We start from the raw sequence: 19,021 nt of genomic DNA, 5'->3' as shown, positions 1-19,021 counted from the left end.
TAAATATTTTTACATTTACATTTAAGTCATTTAGCAGACGCTCTTATCCAGAGCGACTTACAAATTGGTGCATTCACCTTATGACATCCAGTGGGACAGTCACTTAACAATAGTGCATCTAAAACTTAGGGGGGGTGGGGTGAGAGGGATTACTTAACCTATCCTAGGTATTCCTTAAAGAGGTGGGGTTTCAGGTGTCATAGCTAAGTTATGAGTTCATTTTGCATTACTTTTGGGTTGTAATCATATTATAATGCACACATGAATGTCATGCTGAATATACTGCATGCTCATGCCATTGTTACAAAAACATTATTCAAATGTATTTGCTAGAAGAATAACGTTAGGCTACAATGCAAATGTCATGTGTAAAATAATTTTTTATGTTATTTTGGAAGTAAATCTCCTTTGCAAAGCACACTGCTTTGTAACACCTTTTGCATAGTTGTTTCAGTGGGCTGGCCCTCATCATCTGCTCTGTAAGCAAAGTATTCCCAAGTTTGCTTCTGGAGACGTTTTGGTGTTTTGGTTTGAAAAATCCATGCTGTCTGCATTTTCTCTCTCTCGCTTGCTTCTAACAAGTGGCTTGCTCTGTGTCACTGTAGCCTGGCTAGCTTACTACTTATTGCCCTCTTGAAAAGATTCAGACAAAATACTAGACAGACTCGATCCTCTCAATCCATATCAGATGTGCGACACATTTGACAGAAGTACTGAAAGTAAACACAGATTCTGAACCTCTCCATGTCTCTCATGATCTAGTAAAAGTTTCGGTATAACGTAAAGCACTATCATGTGTACGCACGCACGCACACACACACGCACAGACACACACACAGATGTGCATTTGTAATTTGACCAGTTTCACAGCAGGAAAATAATTCTGCAGAATTACAGGAAATGTGAATTATTATGTTGATTATAAATACATGTACATTTTCATAGTGGTTGACACATTTTTGTTAAGATAAATCTGACTTTATTTTTTTGTTCGAATTTTACCCCTTTTTCGTGGTATCCAATTGTTAGTAGTTACTATCTTGTCTCCTCGCTACAACTCCCGTACGGGCTCGGGAGAGACGAAGGTCGAAAGCCATGCGTCCTCCGAAACACAACCCAACCAAGCCGCACTGCTTCTTAACACAGCGCGCATCCAACTCAACCAGCTGCACCAATGTGTCAGAGGAAGCACCTGGCGACCTGGTTAGCATGCACTGCACCTGGCGCGCCACAGGAGTCGCTAGTGTTCGATGAGACAAGGATATCCCTACCGGCCAAACCCTCCCTAACCCGGACGACGCTAGGCCAGTTTTGCGTCGCCCCACGGACCTCCCGGTCGCGGCCGGCTGCGACAGAGCCTGGGCTCGAACCCAGAGTCTCTGGTGGCACAGCTAGCGCTGCGATGCAGTGCCCCAGACCACTGTGCACCCGGGAGGCCCTTAAATCTGACATTTCAGTGGAAATTACAAACTTCAGAAGCCTTTTTAAACCTCGAATACCCTTCCTTGCTGCACAGGAAAAATTACCTGAGACAACAGAGTGATCAAATTAAGATAGGACATCTGTACCCAAGTCAAGTGCATCCCAAGATGGGAAACCCTCATGTGAAGGGGTTCGCTCTGTCACCTCTTTGTCAATTAAATGGTGGACATTCTGAGCATTACCAGCCATGAGTAACTGAACTGGAAAAAAGTCCTGTGTGTCTCACCAGGTTCTTGAGCAGGGTCGACAGCTCCTTGGTCAGGGTGGAGAACTTGACGAAGGCTGTTCCCAGGTCAGGGTTGTCTCTGCTGATGAAATTGCTGCCAAACTTATCTAGAGCCTGGGCATAGTTCTCCTCATTCTGGACATGGTCTGGGAGAGAGAGACAGAGGAAGACAACCAAGGTTAACATTCGTATGAATTTGAAATAATGATAACAAGGGTAGTGTTGCTAGGCTTTGAGTCCCAAATTGCACCCTATTCCCTATATAAAGCACAACTTCAGTAGTGCAGTATATAGAAGGGTCCATAGGGCTCTGGTCAAAGTAATGTATAGGGAATAGGGTGCCATTTAAGATACAGCCAGGGACAGGTGATTGTGATCAAGCATGGAAGGGTTGACATTTGCCATCTGGTTACAAATGCAACAGCTTAGTGTGGTTTCTAATCACTTTTACAACTTAAATAAGATGGTATTTCTGTCAAGCTCAGTATAAAGGGGTAGATCTTGCTAACTGGGTGTGGGTGAATGGGTTGAAGAGGAGCATTGGTAGACTGCCATTTCATTAGGAAAAATGATTGGTGTAATATGAAATGCGGGTAGACTCCCATTCATTGTCATAGGAGTACAGCCCCACCAGAATCTGTCACAACTTTCTATCAGCATGTTAATGTGCAACCAGAGGAAAAATAACTCTGGACCACCTTTACTCCACACACAGAGAGCATACAAAGCTCTCCCTCGCCATCCATTTGGCAAATCTGACCATAATCCTATCCTTCTGATTCCTGCTTACAAGCAAAAATGAAAGCAGGAAGCACCAGTGACTAGATCAATAAAAAAGTGGTCAGAGGAAGCAGATGCTAAGCTACAGAACTGTTTTGCTAGCACTGGCTGGAATATGTTCCGGGGTTCCTCCGATGACATTGAGGAGTATACCACATCAGTCATTGGCTTCATCAATAAGTGCATTGATGACGTCGTCCCGACAGTGACCGTACGTACATACCCCAACCAGAAGCCATGGATTACATGCAGCATCCGCACTGAGTTAAAGGCTAGAGCTGCCGCTTTCAAGGAGCAGGTAGCTTATAAGAAATGCCGCTATGCTCTCCAACGAACCATCAAGCAGGCAAAGCATCAATACAAGACTAAGATCGAATTGTACTATACCGGATCTGACGTACTACACAGCCGAGAGCTGCCCAGCTGCCCGAGCTAAACTACTTCTATGCTCGCTACGAGTACTCCAAGCATGCACTGACCAACTAGCAAGTGACTTCATTGACATTCTGAACCTCTCCCTGTCCGACTCTGTATTACCAACATGTTCTAAGCAGACCACCATAGTCCTTGTGCCCAAGAACACTATGTTAACCTGCCTAAACGACTACCGACCCATAGCACTCACGTCTGTAGCCATGAATTGCTTTGAAAGGCTGGGCATGGCTCACATCAACACCATCATCCCAGAAACCCTAGACCCACTCCAATTTGCATATTGCCCCAACAGATCCACAGATGATGCAGTCTCTATTGCACTCCACACTGCCCTTTCACACCTAGACAAAAGGAACACCTATGTGAGAATGCTATTCATTGACTACAGCTCAGCGTTCAACACCATAGTTCCCTCAAAGCTCATCAATAAGCTAAGGACTAATGGGACTAAACACCTCCCTTTGCAAATGGATCCTGGACTTTCTGACAGACCACCCCCAGGTGGTAAGGGTAGGTAAAAACACATCCGCCACTCTGATCCTCAAAACAGGGGCCCCTCAGGGGTACGTGCTCAGTCCCCTCCTGTACTCCGTGTTCACTCATGACTGCACGGCCAGGCACAACTCCAACACCATCATTAAATTTGCTAATGACACAACAGTGGTAGGGCTGATCACCGACAACGATGAGACAGCCTACAGGGAAGAGGTCAGAGACCTGGCCATGTGGTGCCAGGACAACAACCTCTCCCTCAATGTGATCAAGACAAAGGAGATGATTGTGGACTACAGGAAAAAGAGGACCGAGCACGCCCCCATTCTCATCGACGGGGCTACAGTGGAGCAGGTTGAGAGCTTCAAGTTCCTTGGTGTCCACATCACCAACAAACTAACATGGTCCAAGCACACCAAGACAGTCGTGAAGAGGGCACGACAAAACCTATTCCCTCTCAGGAGACTGAAAAGATTTGGCATGGGTTGCATCACTGCCTGGTATGGCAACTGTTCGGCTTCCGACAGCAAGGCACTAAAGAGGGTAGTGCGAACGGCCCCGTACATCACTGGGGCCAAGTTTCCTGCCATCCAGGACCTCTATACCAGGCGGTGTCAGAGGAAGACCCTAAAAATTGTCAAAGACTCCAGCCACCCGAGTCATAGATTGCTCTCCCTGCTACCGCAGGGAATGCGGTACCGGAGTGCCAAGTCTAAGACTCCGGAACATCTAGTCAGATGGCTACTCAGACTATTTACAGGGCTGTATATGGAATTATATATGGGATTGAACTGTATCCAAAATCAGACAGGATACCTGAGCGGGGCCAGGTCAGAAAGGGTCTAGAAACCCCTTCTTCAAGGCACTAACAACCTAAAACTGACTATGTGGAGAAAAGGTTGAAACTCTGAAATATTTAGTTTCATAAGAGGGCATAATTACTCACCCAGAAAAGTCTATATAGAGATCATCCCTTTTCAATGTCTTCCACAAGCACAACCCTCTTGTTAATGAGCCTAGAAAACTGACAGAGAGCTTTCTCTCACCTTGGCCTGAGCTGTAGATGGCCTTGACTGATTTCTTCACCTTCTGCAGTGCAGTCCTGTCCTGATCCAAAGCCTGTAAACACAGAACGAGAGAGAGAGAAAGAGAGAGGATTGTTAAGGATTTACAATAGCATCACAGACTGAACTTTGTAACCAAAACACAACACAATTGTTATACAGTAAATTATAGTCATTTCAGAGAATGAAGCTAACCCTCTGAACACTATGAGATTTTTACAGTGCTGGCATAAAAACTGGCATAACAATTTATAAAATGCTCAAAAAGCACCACATGACCTGAAATATGGCTTATCAACATTCCAAATAAAATTCCAAACTGTTTGTTGTATAAGGGTTCCATACAGTAGCATCATTAGGACAGTAGTGCCCGAGGTAGAGCAGCTGTGTCTTATAATGCCTCTCTTCTCCATGCTTCTCTGTTTCGCAAAGAGCAAGACCATGGCCCTTCTTGCTATTCTACTAGTTCTGCTATTCCGTTGGTGTTTTAAAAATCTATACATCTCACAAAGCTGAGATAGGATTGAAAACACACTAGGGCTGTCCCCGACTAAGATAAATATTGGTCGACAAAGAGTCGTCTGCTCTTTCGACCAATCGATTGGCCGTATTTTTAACGTGTATATTTCCATATATAGACACATGCTATGTGTTTTAATCAAATCAACTGTAGGCACTGCACTTGTCTGATGCTTTAAGCAAACTTTTTGATGAAATAATTAAGACACAAATAACTAGTCCGAACGCAATTGATTTGATTGTGCCGGACCTGGCTCAGATTTGTGTTTAAAAAAAAGACAGCGATTGACTGTGTGACTAGCATCTGTTGTCTCTCTCTCCTCCCTGCAGCAGTGACCACCACAGAACATCAGCAGTGTATCGCGCTGTTCGTGTTGCTGAAACTGCAACATAATTACAGCCATTTCTGATTGAAAAGTTGTTACCGAAATTTGTATAGGAAAAACATTCTCTAATTTTCTCTAATTCCCTTTGCTCTCTTTACGTGACAATAAGGCCTGACCTATAGCATATCATAATCACATGAATAAATTGGTTTATAACAAACTCTGAACACCGTAACACATGTGACAGCAAAATGGATGCAGAGGACGAACAAATAAACTGGAAACGGGGGAATGTTTACTGGTTTCCCAGGAGGTAAAGGGGAAGTCAGATGTGTGGAATACATTTAACAAGTTGTGGGGAAATACTGGAGAAGAAGAAAAATAAGGTATGAAGCCAGCGCTGCATGCATATTATGTGTACCAAACAGGTAGAGTTAGATTACAATATCATTTTTCTGACCATTTGTAACACTGTAAACAACACAGAATAAATTATAAGTGTACCAGAGTCTGTTGAAACGTTTTGGCCTATTCATTGTTTTAGCTAATCATTCAATGGTTGCTTTGTTATTTTATTTTAAAACGCTTGATTGCATTTCACATCATGAATGACTCGTATACTGTGTGATGATATGAACAAATAAATTATTGATTGATACAGTAGTCTATATAAGAATTGAAATACAGGCCTAAGTAAGTTACGGTATTAAGACTAAACTGGATGCGCTCTTAGAAAGTATTCACACACCTTGGCATTTTTCCTATTTTGTTGCCTTACGACCTGGACTTAAAATTGATTTTGGGGGGGGTTGTATCATTTCATTTACACAACATGCCTACCACTTTAAAGATGCAAAATAATTTTTCTTGTGAAATAAACAAGTGTGACGATCCTCCCACTCTCTCTGCCATATTCTTTCTCTTTGCTCTTGTTTTCCTTATTAGGATGCCGGCAGGAGGAGCTGGGAGGGTCGTCAGCGACATGGGACACACCTGGGCCCGGGTGTGTCCCGGGATAAATACACCCCTTCCTCATTCCTTGAGGAGACTCTCTCCATGCAGACACATGGATAGAGTTTGGTTATGGCATTTTTGTGGCTGATTTGTTTGTTTGCTTTGGCGCCTTTCAACACCCCTCATTATCATATTTATGCACTCAAACACTCACTTACACTACTGATTACTGGCTACACACACCATTGTTAATTGTATTTAGTTTAATTCAGTTAATAAATATATTTTGTTATTCCTTATCTTCACGTTGTCTCCCTTTTTGTTACGAACTTCAAGCCGGTTCGTGACACAAGAAATAAGACAAAAAACAGAACTTGAGCATGCATAACTATTCACCCCCCTAAGTCAATACTTTGTAGAGACACCTTTTGCACCAATTACAGCTGCAAGTATCTTGGGGTATGTCTATAAAAGCTTGCCACATCTAGCCATTGGCATTTTTGTCCATTCTTCAAGGCAAAACTGCTCCAGCTCCTTCAAGTTGGATGGGTTCCGCTAATGTACAGCAATCTTTAAGTCATACCACAGATTCTCAATTGGATTGAGGTCTGGGATTTGACTAGGCCATTCCAAGACATTTAAATGTTTCCCCTTAAACCACTCAAGTGTTGCTTTAGCAGTATGCTTAAGGTCATTGTCCTGATGGAAGGCAAACCTTCGTCCCAGTCTCAAATCTCTGGAAGACAAACAGGTTTCTCTCAAGAAATTCCCTGTATTTAGCGCAATCCATCATTCCTTCAATTCTGCCCAGTTTCCCAGTCCCTTCCAATGAAAAACATCCCCACAGCATAATGCTGCCACCACCATGCTTCGCTGTGGGGATAGGGTTCTCAGGGTGATGAGAGGTGTTGGGTTTGCGCCAAACATAGTGTTTTCCTTGATGGCCAAAAAGGTCATTTAAAAAAAAGTATGTTTGGGGAGTCTCCCACATGCCTTTTGGCGAACACCAAACGTGTTTGCTTATTTTTTCTGGATACTCTTCCGTAAAGCCCAGCTCTGTGGAGTGTACGGCTTAAACTGGTCCTATGGACAGATACTCCAATCTCCACTGTGGAGCTTTAAAGCTCCTTCAAGGTTATTATCTTTGGTCTCTTTGTTTTCTCTCTGATTAATGCCCTCCTTGCCTGGTCTGTGAGTTTTGGTGGGTGGCCCTCTCTTTGCAGGTTTGTTGTTATGCCATATTCTTTAAAAAAATATATAATGGCTTTAATGGTGCTCCGTGGGATGTTCAAAGTTTTGGATATTTTTTTATAACCAACCCTGATCTGTACTTCTCCACAACTTTGTCCATGACCTGTTTGGAGAGCTCCTTGGTCTTAGTGCCACTTGCTTGGTGGTGCCCCTTGCTTAGTGGTGTTGAAGACTCTGGGGCCTTTCAGAACAGATGTATATATATATATACTGAGATCGTGTGACACTTAGATTGCACACAGGTGGACTTTATTTAGCTAGTTATGTAACTTCTGAAGGTAATTGGTTACACCAGATCTTATTTAGGGGGCTACATAGCACAGGGTGTCAATTCATATGCACGCACCACTTTTCCATTTTTTAAAATTGTAATTTATTTTAAACAAGTTATACTTTTCATTTCACTTCACCAATTTGGACTATTTTGTGTATGTCCATTACATGAAATCCAAATAAAAATCAATTTAAATTACAGATTGTAATACAAACAAAATAGGAAAAACGCCAAGGGGGTGAATACTTTTACAAGGGTAGTGTAGGCCCACAACTTGATGGTGGTTATGCAACGCTGCTATACTAAGCCTACTAATGATATTGACATTACTTATTATTATAATGCTGATCATAATAATAATAAGGAGATAACGGAAAAGGGGGGGGTTATTATTATAAAAATAAAAATATCGGACCATTTGGAACAGTTTAAACAACACTAAATAAATGAAATAATACCAGAGAGGCTGGTCTAATGAAAAAACAAGTTTATTCCAGCAGAGCAAAGATTAATAAAAGCCAAATTCGTGAGGCTTGGTGCTCACAGAATCAGTAGGCTATTAAACAATCATTCAAACAGGCAACAGAAGCAGGATCTGTCTTATTTCTGTAGATATGCATATGGATGATTTATAAATTCAGGCACATTTAACAGTTAGGTTATTGATTATAGACCTAATTAAGTTGGGGTTTCCTCTCTCCTCACTTTTCTTAGACAATTAAGCCAAGGGCTGTTTTCTCATCTCCTAACTCTGCTGCTGCCTCCGCCACATTGTTCTCAACACCAATATGCTGGTTAACTTTTCCATTGTGCACATAGAAACATGGTCTAGGAAAAGGCGCCAATTCAACAGCGCACTGATGTGTTTCAGAACCACGGACAGCGACTGTTATCCAACGCAGGAGAAAACTTGTTTGTTTAAAATGAATATAATTTGTGCACCGTGATTTGTTTTTGTTATCCATTTTTTGCTTCTGCTCGACTAAAGAAATCTAAGTCAACCAACATTCTATTGACCAGACCAGTCGACTAAATGGGGCCAGCCTTAAAAACAAACACACACACTGACTACTACACTAACACACACACAGTATCTATCCAAGGTCACTGTCGAGCGTCTGCTAAATGACTTAAATGTAATGTAAATGTAAATGGTGATAAAATACTGGATAACTCTAACAAGATCTGTTATACATACAGTAATGAAGTCTCTAGCACTCATTTACAAGGCCATATTTCCTTGATTATGATCCGTACTGTGATTGAATCAGAGGCAGATGTTTGTTTACAAAAGTAGTGCACAACTTTTGACCAGAGCCCTTTGGGCCCTGGTCAAAGGTAGGGCACTGAAAAGGAAATAGGGTGCCATTTGGGACACAACCTGCGATACTGACCTCCAGGTCCTCTCACCGCACAGAGCGTCGCAATTAGGAGAACGCGGATGTCATGCTTTTATCGCCACTGAGGGCAGAGCCACTCTGCATACACACACTGTCCTTGGCTCACAGCACTACCTATGCCTACTTGGAAATGCGCTTGTTTTCAAAAACTCTGTGCCCTGTGGAAGTGTAGAATGTCTGCGCAGATCGAAGGTTTCACTTTTGTGTTTTTCAATGCAGGGTATTCTGTATCATTCGCCACAGAGCCAGATTAAATGACTGTGAGGTTTGATGTGCCAAAACAAATGTTCAGGTTAAGAGGATTTGATAGTATCACAAACAGTACTCACACACTCAGATATGTAGAAGTACACACACACACACACACTTATGGAGATTATAAACACCAACATAAATACAGGAAATCGGGCTCTGCTGGTCACAGGGGAGGCACCCTACAACGTCGGTCGAGCTAATTACATTTCACGATGCAATTAAGGCCCAGTCTTGGTTGTCCCCTGGACAGTTTTACGTTGCTGTTACACAATTTATGGCTGCAGTACTGTATGGCCCAGGGGCCCTTAGTGCCCTTACTTCCATTGCACTGTGCTTTGATCTCTCTCTCTCTCTCTAACGCAGGAGCCCGACCTGGCGCTAGTGTATGTACCGTTACCTAGTAGCCTACATACAAATACTCTCATACTGTACATGATCCTTCAGTGTGGTCCCATCTAGACTAGAATGTTCTGTGTATTCACAGAGAAGGCAACTTTGTAGAGAGTATGGTTGGTATAATCAACACCCTTTTCATAAATATTAGGCTGTATTCTGGAACAAATTACTTTGGCTTTAGCAGAAAGCTGTGTTGTCTACATCTTAGCAAACATGTTTATCTCTAGTCTGTACTTACTAAATTATCATGACATGATGAGAATATAGGCTACTGTAGACCAAGGACACAGACAGGGTCATAGGCATCATGGTGGACCCCCTGACACCCTAATCCATGAATGATTATTCAGAGAGGCAGTAGACTGAGATGAATTCTCCAGAGGGAACAAAGGCAACGCATGCAGCAGCAGCAGGAGGAAGACTGCCTCTCTAATGGTGCCCATGTTACAGGGCGAGAGAGCGAGAGAGCGAGAGAGAGGAGCAGCTGGCACCCCCCTTCAAAGGTCACCCATAATCCTCTCTGTGTCTGCGTTGCAGTAATTAAATATTCTGCTTTGATATGAACATGCTCTTACATTAGTAGGGAACATGCTACGTCGACTTGACATTACAGGGGCAGGGATATATGTGTTGTGTACCCAGGGACCTTGCGACCACAGGAGTAGGGTTTTTAGAGGCCTTTGTCCGACTGTAGCACAAGCTTCAGTTTTTTTTTCTCGCACAGAGCAAACCACTATTGAGGCCATTTTTAATTGCCGATGACGCGACATACCGTGTGTGACAACCGTATAGATTTAAGTTACGACTGAACAAGGTCAATTGCCAATGGCATTACTGCCATTCAAAATCGCTAGGCATACATCATTATCACAGAGAGCACAGTAAAGACTTTGGGGTGGGTTCAGGCAAATTCCCACTCATTCCAATCTGTCGTGGAAACACTTTTTTTAGGTATACTCTAATATACGCAAGCAAGTGCTACCATCCAATCAATGAGTAGAAACACTAGATGTGTAGGAGGGAGGGGAATTTGGCTTCGAGCATTCAGCTCAGTCTCCAAGGGCCAAAATAGTCCAATGGAACACAGCTCACTTGGCTAACAGTCCTCCGCACCCTCTGGCAACCAGTAAGAACACATCTCAGCTCTAGCAAGAATGCCCTCACAAAGCCTGCAAACTATTCAATATAGTCAATTCTTTGTTCTGATCGACCAACAGCCAATGTTCAGCTCTGACACAATCCAGTGTGATTGGTGATTCAATGACTCAAAACAAGAGTTGAGGGGATAGAGATGTTTCATACCTAATATTCTGAAAGGGAACCTAGCCCACAGTATATGGCAGTGTGTTGATTCCCCTATGAAACGTCTACCACCATGAAAGCTCGTATTGTGCTGGTAGCTGGTCATTGTGGCTGTGCATGACGGGAGACAGGAAGGTAGAGAAGCTACAGCTTCAACATTTCCTGGGTTGTGTCCCAAATGGCCCCCCTATTCCCTATATATAGTGCTGTGCTGATCAAAAGTAGTGTACTACAAGTAATGCCATTTGGGATGCAGATCTGAAGTTCCTGCCCCAGGTCTTATCCTCCCAGTGCAGAGCAGACCTGGCATTTCCCCTCCAGCCCTCCTTCCATAGGAAACAGGAAGCAACAGGCCTGACTGTCACTCTCTTAGTTATAACACCATGGTATTTCACTGGCAACTTATGGTAAACCGCGTTTTGCAGATAAGTTATAGATCACAGTTACAGAAGTGTTCTCTAGATTCATTTCTCTACTGTGAAATTTGTGGATTTCTCTGTCAATTGGTACCACTCGGTTCATAACTTTGTCACTCAGTTCATAACAAGATCAGTCACACGTACAGACAGACAGTAATGGGGTTGCCACAGAGATGTGAATGCGCTGTCTCGCACATCAGCAAGTTTCTCTAGTCTAACCATTCTGTCTATCGGTCTGTCTATCTGACATTAGTGGGCTGACACTCAAGATGACGCAGTGCCTTGTAGTGAGTTCAAGGCCCAACCCCACATGAGTCCTGGTATCACAATGCCCCCCTTAGTTTAAGAAGACTCGTTTGTAACTAAGAGCTTCACTGTCGGCCATGCATTAAAGACCAAAATTGGTTCAAGAGAATTGTGATAAACAAAAATATATCAGTTTTATTTAAGGACCAAAAAATTGACAGCTGTGCTATAGATTGTTGGGAAGAGATTTTGGCTGTATCGATTCCATGGCACATGGTTTATGAATTGACATGCAAAACGGCGGACTCAAAACGGCGGATTCAAAACGGCGGATTCAAAACGGCGGACTCAAAACGGCGGACTCAAAACGGCGGATTCAAAACGGGGGATTCAAAACGGCAGACTCAAAACGGCGGATTCAAAACGGCGGACTCAAAACGGCGGATTCAAAACGGCGGATTCAAAACGGCGGACTCAAAACGGCGGATTCAAAACGGCAGATTCAAAACGGCGGACTCAAAACGGCGGACTCAAAACGGCGGATTCAAAACGGCGGATTCAAAGCGGCGGACTCAAAACGGCGGATTCAAAACGGCGGATTCAAAACTTTGAATTTTTCAATTTAAATTATTATACAAAATAATTTCAAAGAATATAATTGTATATATGTGGGGGATACAGCCTTCCCAGCACTACAGATTTTGCTGCGAGGTAGCAGAGCCATTAGATCATTTATATTGGTACGGTCCATATGTAGCTCGTTTTTGGTCACAGGTCCAGGAATGGCTGAAGAATCGCAACATTTTCCTGGAGCTAACACTGCAGATAGCAATAAAGGGAGATTTGAAAAAGTCATAGTCAATGTGATCAGTAATATAATAATTATTTCAGCAACAGAAATGTATCTTTCATTTACAATCTGTAGAAACTATGAGAATAGAAAGGTTCAGAACTTTTGTGAAGCATCACAGCACAGTTGAAAAATATATGGCAAATAGAAATCCAATATGGACGGTGTCAAGAGACAGATGGGAGGGGTTGAGTGGATCTGAAAGGTGGGACTAAAAACAACAAGATAACTAATGTAAAATATACTGTGTCCATAAAATGTATATAGGTTCAGAACTTTTGTGAAACAGCACAGTTAAAAAGATATGGCAAATAGAAATGAATTAAAAACTATTACAAACAAACAAAAGATATATATATATGGGGTATGTGTGTAGATAGATTAGTGACACACATATATATATATATATATATATATATATATATATATATATATATATATATATATATATATATATATATATATATATATATATATATATATATATATAAAAGGGAAGGGGTCTGAATGGAAAGATATTCAGACCCCTTCCCTTTTTCCATATTTTGTTACGTTACAGCCTTGTTCTAAAATGGGTGGGAAAATCTTTTGGGATTTTAAACACATGAATGTTTCTTATGACGTTCCATACCCAGGGACGTCACCAAGAACCCGATGGTCACTCTTGACAGAGCTCCAGAGTTCTTCTGTGGAGATGAGAGAACCTTCCAGGACAACCATATCCACCAATCAGGCCTTTACGGTAGAGTAGCCCGACGAATGCCACTCCTCAGTAAAAGGCACATGACAGCCCGCTTGGAGTTTGCAAAAAGGCACCTAAAGTACTCTCAGACCATGAGAAACAAGATTCTCTGGCCTGATGAAACTAGATTGAACTCTTTGGCCTGAATGCCAAGCGTCAGGTCTGGAGGAGACCTGGCACCATCCCTATGGTGAAGCATGGTGGTGGAAGCATCATGCTGTGAGGTTGTTTTTCAGCGACAGGGACTGGGAGACTAGTCAGTATCTAGGGAAAGATAAACAGAGCAAAGTACAGCGAGATTCTTGATGAAAACCTGCTCCAGAGTGCTCAGGACCTCAGACTGGGGCGAAGGTTCACCTTCTGCTTTAAAAAAATAAATAAAAATTATGGTTCATTTTTAAAAAAATATATGTTTATTATTTTACAATAAAAAATCAAATAAAAAAGACAGCAATACTAACAATGACATTCATTGTACTGTTGAATGGGATGGCCAATTTAGAGGACAAAACAAAACTTAACTCACACATACACAAAATAAAACAAAATCCTATTAGGTGGTACATGTATAAGAAGACAGCATATAATCATTACAAGCAGTGTAGTTAAGCCAAAAATAGATATTGAGTGGAGTACACCACAGAGTAGAGGCAGATCGTCAACCCAGTTATGAAGCGGGACTAGACCATTTATCCAGTATCGGCTGCCATATTTTGTAAAACATTGGACTTCTATTGGAGGTATTGTATCGAATCTTTTCCATATGTATTACATTCCCCAAATCCTGTAACCACATTTCAAAGGTGGGTACAGTCTCCAGTTTCCAAAATTGCAATATGAGCCTTTTGGCGAATAGAGTACAAAGAGAGACAGCTTTCCCTTTGTGGTTATTTCCATCAACTGTACCAAACAGAGCGGTCAATGGGTCTGGGGCTAGAACTCTATCAAAGGCTCTAGATAAATAATCAAAAATGAGAGCCCAGTAAACATGTAATTTAGGACATGTCCAGAATAAGTGGGTCAACGTCCCCTCATCCTGCTTGCACCTCTCACACAGTGGTGAGGTGTCCGGGAATATTTTATGCAGTTTTACTTTTGAGTAATGTAACCTGTGTATCACCTTAAACTGTACAATGTTGTGTCTGGCATTCACTGAACTGTGGTTTATATTCCTGAGAGCTTCTACCCAGTCCTCATCTGAGATTTCTGACCCAAGTTCTTGTTCCCAAGCCCTTTTAATGGTGTCTGTGGATACCTCTATGTGGGCCTGTAGCACATAATACAGTCTAGAGACCGACCCTTTTGAATGGGGTTTGACAAGGATCAATCTATCTAATGTAGGACTATTTGGCTTCATGCCATACTGTGGGATATGTGTCCTTACGAAATTCCTGATTTGGAGGTATCTGAAAAAATATGTTGTTGGCATGTTGAACTTTCCCTGTAATTGTTGAAATGAAGCTAACTGACCATCTATGTATACATTACCAATTGTTGTGAGCCCCTTCTCCCTCCACTGTGAAAACACCACATCATCCAATGCGGGGTGGAAAGCATGATTCAGGCAAATCGGGCTGTCAATGTATACAGTGGGTATGTTAAGAAAATGCCTAATCTGTTTCCAGATCCAGATGATATCAGAAATATATGTTTTCAATCGGTTTGCCAATATCTTTGTCAACACCTTGTTTTCTATGGGGAGTAACGACACGGGGCGATAAGACGACATCTCCATGGAATCTCTATGTTTTTTTCAAGATCAGTGCTATTGTAGCCTCATACAGTGTTTGCGGGAGTTTGGCATTTTCTTTGGATTGTTTAAACATTCGCAACATAAGTGGAGCAAGACTGGCGCAGTACTTCTTATAGAATTCTATTACATATCCATCGGGCCCAGGGGCCTTGCTGTTTGGAAATTGTGCTATCGCTGTGTTAATTTCCTCCAAAGTTATCCCTGCATCGAGTGCAGAAGCTGCCCCCCTGTCGCGTTTAGGAAGTTCACATTCAGCGAGAAAGCGTTCCATAGTTTGTGGATCAGTGGCATCACATTTTGATTGGTATAGCTCTGAGTAAAACTGCGCAAAGCATTTATTAATATCCTGCGGATCTGTTACTATTTTACCCTTCTTGTCTTTTATTTTGTGAATAGCTCTAGATGCCTGTACATGCCTTAGCTGTCTTGCTAATAATTTATGTGGTTTGTCACCCAGTTCAAAATAACTTTGATGCGTTCTAGCAAGTAAAGAGCCCACCCGTTTCGAAAGGATGGTATTATTGTCATGCAGGTGAAAGAGGACCCAAAAGCGACTTAACAGAAACAGAGTTTATTAAAGTCCAAAACGGAATAACAGAAATCCTCTAGACTTGTAGAGGGGAAACAACTGGAGAAGCGACCACAGACTGCAGGTCGCTTCGGGTAGGCGCAGGCCGTAGTCGACTGAGACACCTGCTCACACGCAGCATCTGATGAAGGCACAAAACACGACAGGACAGGGTGATACACAATCACGGCAAAAACACGACAGGACAGGGCGAAACGCAATCACAGCATGGTGAATACAATACAAGGAACCGACGGCACAGGAACGGATCACAAAGGAATAAATAGGGACTCTAATCAGGGAAAGGATCGGGAACAGGTGTGGGAAGACTAAATGATGATTAGGGGAATAGGAACAGCTGGGAGCAGGAACGGAACGATAGAGAGAAGAGAGAGCGAGAGAGTGAGAGAGGGAGGGGAGAGAGAGGGATAGGAGGGAAAGAACCAAATAAGACCAGCAGAGGAAAACGAATAACATGGGGAGCACAGGGACAAGACATGATAATAAATGACAAACATGACAGTACCCCCACTCACCGAGCGCCTCCTGGCGCTCTCGAGGAGGAACACTGGCAGCAACGGAGGAAATCATAGATCAAACGGTCCAGCACGTCCCGAGAAAGAACCCAACTCCTCTCCTCAGGACCGTAACGAAAAACGATAAAAAGGGAAACTAGGGTACTACTCTAAAAAAAAAATGAGAACTAGGGACAGACTGAGACACAGCAAGGGCAGGGACAAGAACAGGAGAGATGCGATGGCAGGGAACAGACTGAGACCCAGCAAGACCAGGAGCAGAAGCAGAAAAAAATTACCAGACTTCTTCTGCGCGCAGTCTGAACACGCAGCCACGAAACGGCGCGTGTCACGCTCCTGAGTCGGCCACCAAAAGCGCTGGCGAATAGACGCAAGAGTGCCTCGAACACCGGGATGACCAGCTAACTTGGCAGAGTGAGCCCACTGAAGAACAGCCAGACGAGTGGAAACAGGAACGAAAAGGAGGTTACTAGGACAAGCGCGCGGCGACGCAGTGTGCGTGAGTGCTTGCTTAACCTGTCTTTCAATTCCCCAGACTGTCAACCCGACAACACGCCCATAAGGAAGAATCCCTCGAGATCAGTAGAAGCCACAGAAGAACTAAACAGACGGGATAAGGCATCAGGCTTGGTGTTCTTGCTACCCGGACGGTAAGAAATCACAAACTCGAAACGAGCGAAAAACAACGCCCAACGAGCTTGACGGGCATTAAGTCGTTTGGCAGAACGGATGTACTCAAGGTTCTTATGGTCTGTCCAAACGACAAAAGGAACGGTCGCCCCCTCCAACCACTGTCGCCATTCGCCTAGGGCTAAGCGGATGGCGAGCAGTTCACGGTTACCCACATCATAGTTGCGCTCAGATGGCGACAGGCGATGAGAAAAATAAGCGCAAGGATGAACCTTATCGTCAGACTGGAAGCGCTGGGATAGAATGGCTCCCACGCCTACCTCTGAAGCGTCAACCTCGACAATAAATTGTCTAGTGACGTCAGGAGTAACGAGGATAGGAGCGGACGTAAAACGTTCTTTTAGAAGATCAAAAGCTCCCTGGGCGGAACCGGACCACTTAAAACACGTCTTGACAGAAGTAAGAGCTGTGAGAGGGGCAGCAACTTGACCGAAATTACGAATGAAACGCCGATAGAAATTAGCGAAACCTAAAAAGCGCTGCAACTCGACACGTGACCTTGGAACGGGCCAATCACTGACAGCTTGGACCTTAGCGGAATCCATCTGAATGCCTTCAGCGGAAATAACGGAACCGAGAAAAGTAACGGAGGAGACATGAAAAGAGCACTTCTCAGCCTTTACGTAGAGACAATTCTCTAAAAGGCGCTGTAGAACACGTCGAACGTGCTGAACATGAATCTCGAGTGACGGAGAAAAAATCAGGATATCGTCAAGATAGACAAAAACAAAAATGTTCAGCATGTCTCTCAGAACATCATTAACTAATGCCTGAAAAACAGCTGGCGCATTGGCGAGACCGAACGGCAGAACCCGGTACTCAAAATGCCCTAACGGAGTGTTAAACGCCGTTTTCCACTCGTCCCCCCTCTCTGATGCGCACGAGATGGTAAGCGTTACGAAGGTCCAACTTAGTAAAGCACCTGGCTCCCTGCAGAATCTCGAAGGCTGATGACATAAGGGGAAGCGGATAACGATTCTTAACCGTTATGTCATTCAGCCCTCGATAATCCACGCAGGGGCGCAGAGTACCGTCCTTCTTCTTAACAAAAAGAACCCCGCCCCGGCCGGAGAAGAAGAAGGCACTATGGTACCGGCGTCAAGAGACACAGACAAATAATCCTCGAGAGCCTTACGTTCGGGAGCCGACAGAGAGTATAGTCTACCTCGAGGAGGCGTGGTCCCTGGAAGGAGATCAATACTACAATCATACGACCGGTGAGGAGGAAGGGAGTTGGCTCGGGACCGACTGAAGACCGTGCGCAGATCATGATATTCCTCCGGCACTCCTGTCAAATCGCCAGGTTCCTCCTGAGAAGTAGGGAGAGAAGAAACGGGAGGGATGGCAGACATTAAACACTTCACATGACAAGAAACGTTCCAGGATAGGATAGAATTACTAGACCAATTAATAGAAGGATTATGACATACTAGCCAGGGATGACCCAAAACAACAGGTGTAAACGGTGAACGGAAAATCAAAAAAGAAATAGTCTCACTGTGGTTACCAGATACTGTGAGAGTTAAAGGTAGTGTCTCAAATTTGATACTGGGAAGATGACTACCATCTAAGGCAAACATGGGCGTAGGCTTGTCTAACGGTCTGAAAGGAATGTTATGTTTCCGAACCCATGCTTCGTCCATGAAACAACCCTCAGCCCCAGAGTCAATCAAGGCACTGCATGTAGCACCCGAACCGGTCCAGCGTAGATGGACCGACATAGTAGTACAAGATCTAGATGAAGAGGACTGAGTAGTAGCGCTCACCAGTAGCCCTCCGCTTACTGATGGGCTCTGGCCTCTTACTGGACATGAATTAACAAAATGTCCAGCAACTCCGCAATAGAGGCACAGGCGGTTGGTGATCCTCCGTTCCCTCTCCTTATTCGAGATGCGAATCCCTCCCAGCTGCATGGGCTCAGTCTCAAAGCCAGAGGAGGGAGATGGTTGCGATGCGGAGCAGGGAAACACCGTTGATGCGAGCTCTCTTCCACGAGCCCGGTGACGAAGATCTACCCGTCGTTCTATGCGGATGGCGAGAGCAATCAAAGAGTCCACATCT

At 43.6% G+C, this 19,021-nt stretch overlaps 1 protein-coding gene across 5 annotated transcripts in view; it reads right to left on the bottom strand.

Annotated features, from left to right (window-relative positions):
- LOC123991068 (arf-GAP with SH3 domain, ANK repeat and PH domain-containing protein 1-like) overlaps positions 1-19,021 on the bottom strand; it is a 77,569-nt gene that overhangs the window by 41,100 nt on the left and 17,448 nt on the right. For all 5 annotated transcript variants that reach the window (XM_046292244.1, XM_046292241.1, XM_046292242.1 and 2 more), the window contains 2 exons: positions 4,462-4,534; positions 1,709-1,854 (listed from right to left, as the gene is read on the bottom strand). In XM_046292244.1, the coding sequence (XP_046148200.1) occupies positions 1,709-1,854; positions 4,462-4,534 (219 nt within the window). The remainder of the gene's footprint in view (positions 1-1,708; positions 1,855-4,461; positions 4,535-19,021) is intronic.

The sequence above is a fragment of the Oncorhynchus gorbuscha genome, linkage group LG12 (assembly GCF_021184085.1).
Source record: "Oncorhynchus gorbuscha isolate QuinsamMale2020 ecotype Even-year linkage group LG12, OgorEven_v1.0, whole genome shotgun sequence".
In the NCBI taxonomy this organism is placed as follows: Eukaryota; Metazoa; Chordata; class Actinopteri; order Salmoniformes; family Salmonidae; genus Oncorhynchus; species Oncorhynchus gorbuscha.
The sequence above is the reverse complement of the archived record's forward strand: the minus strand, read 5'-3'. Positions and strand labels throughout refer to the sequence as shown.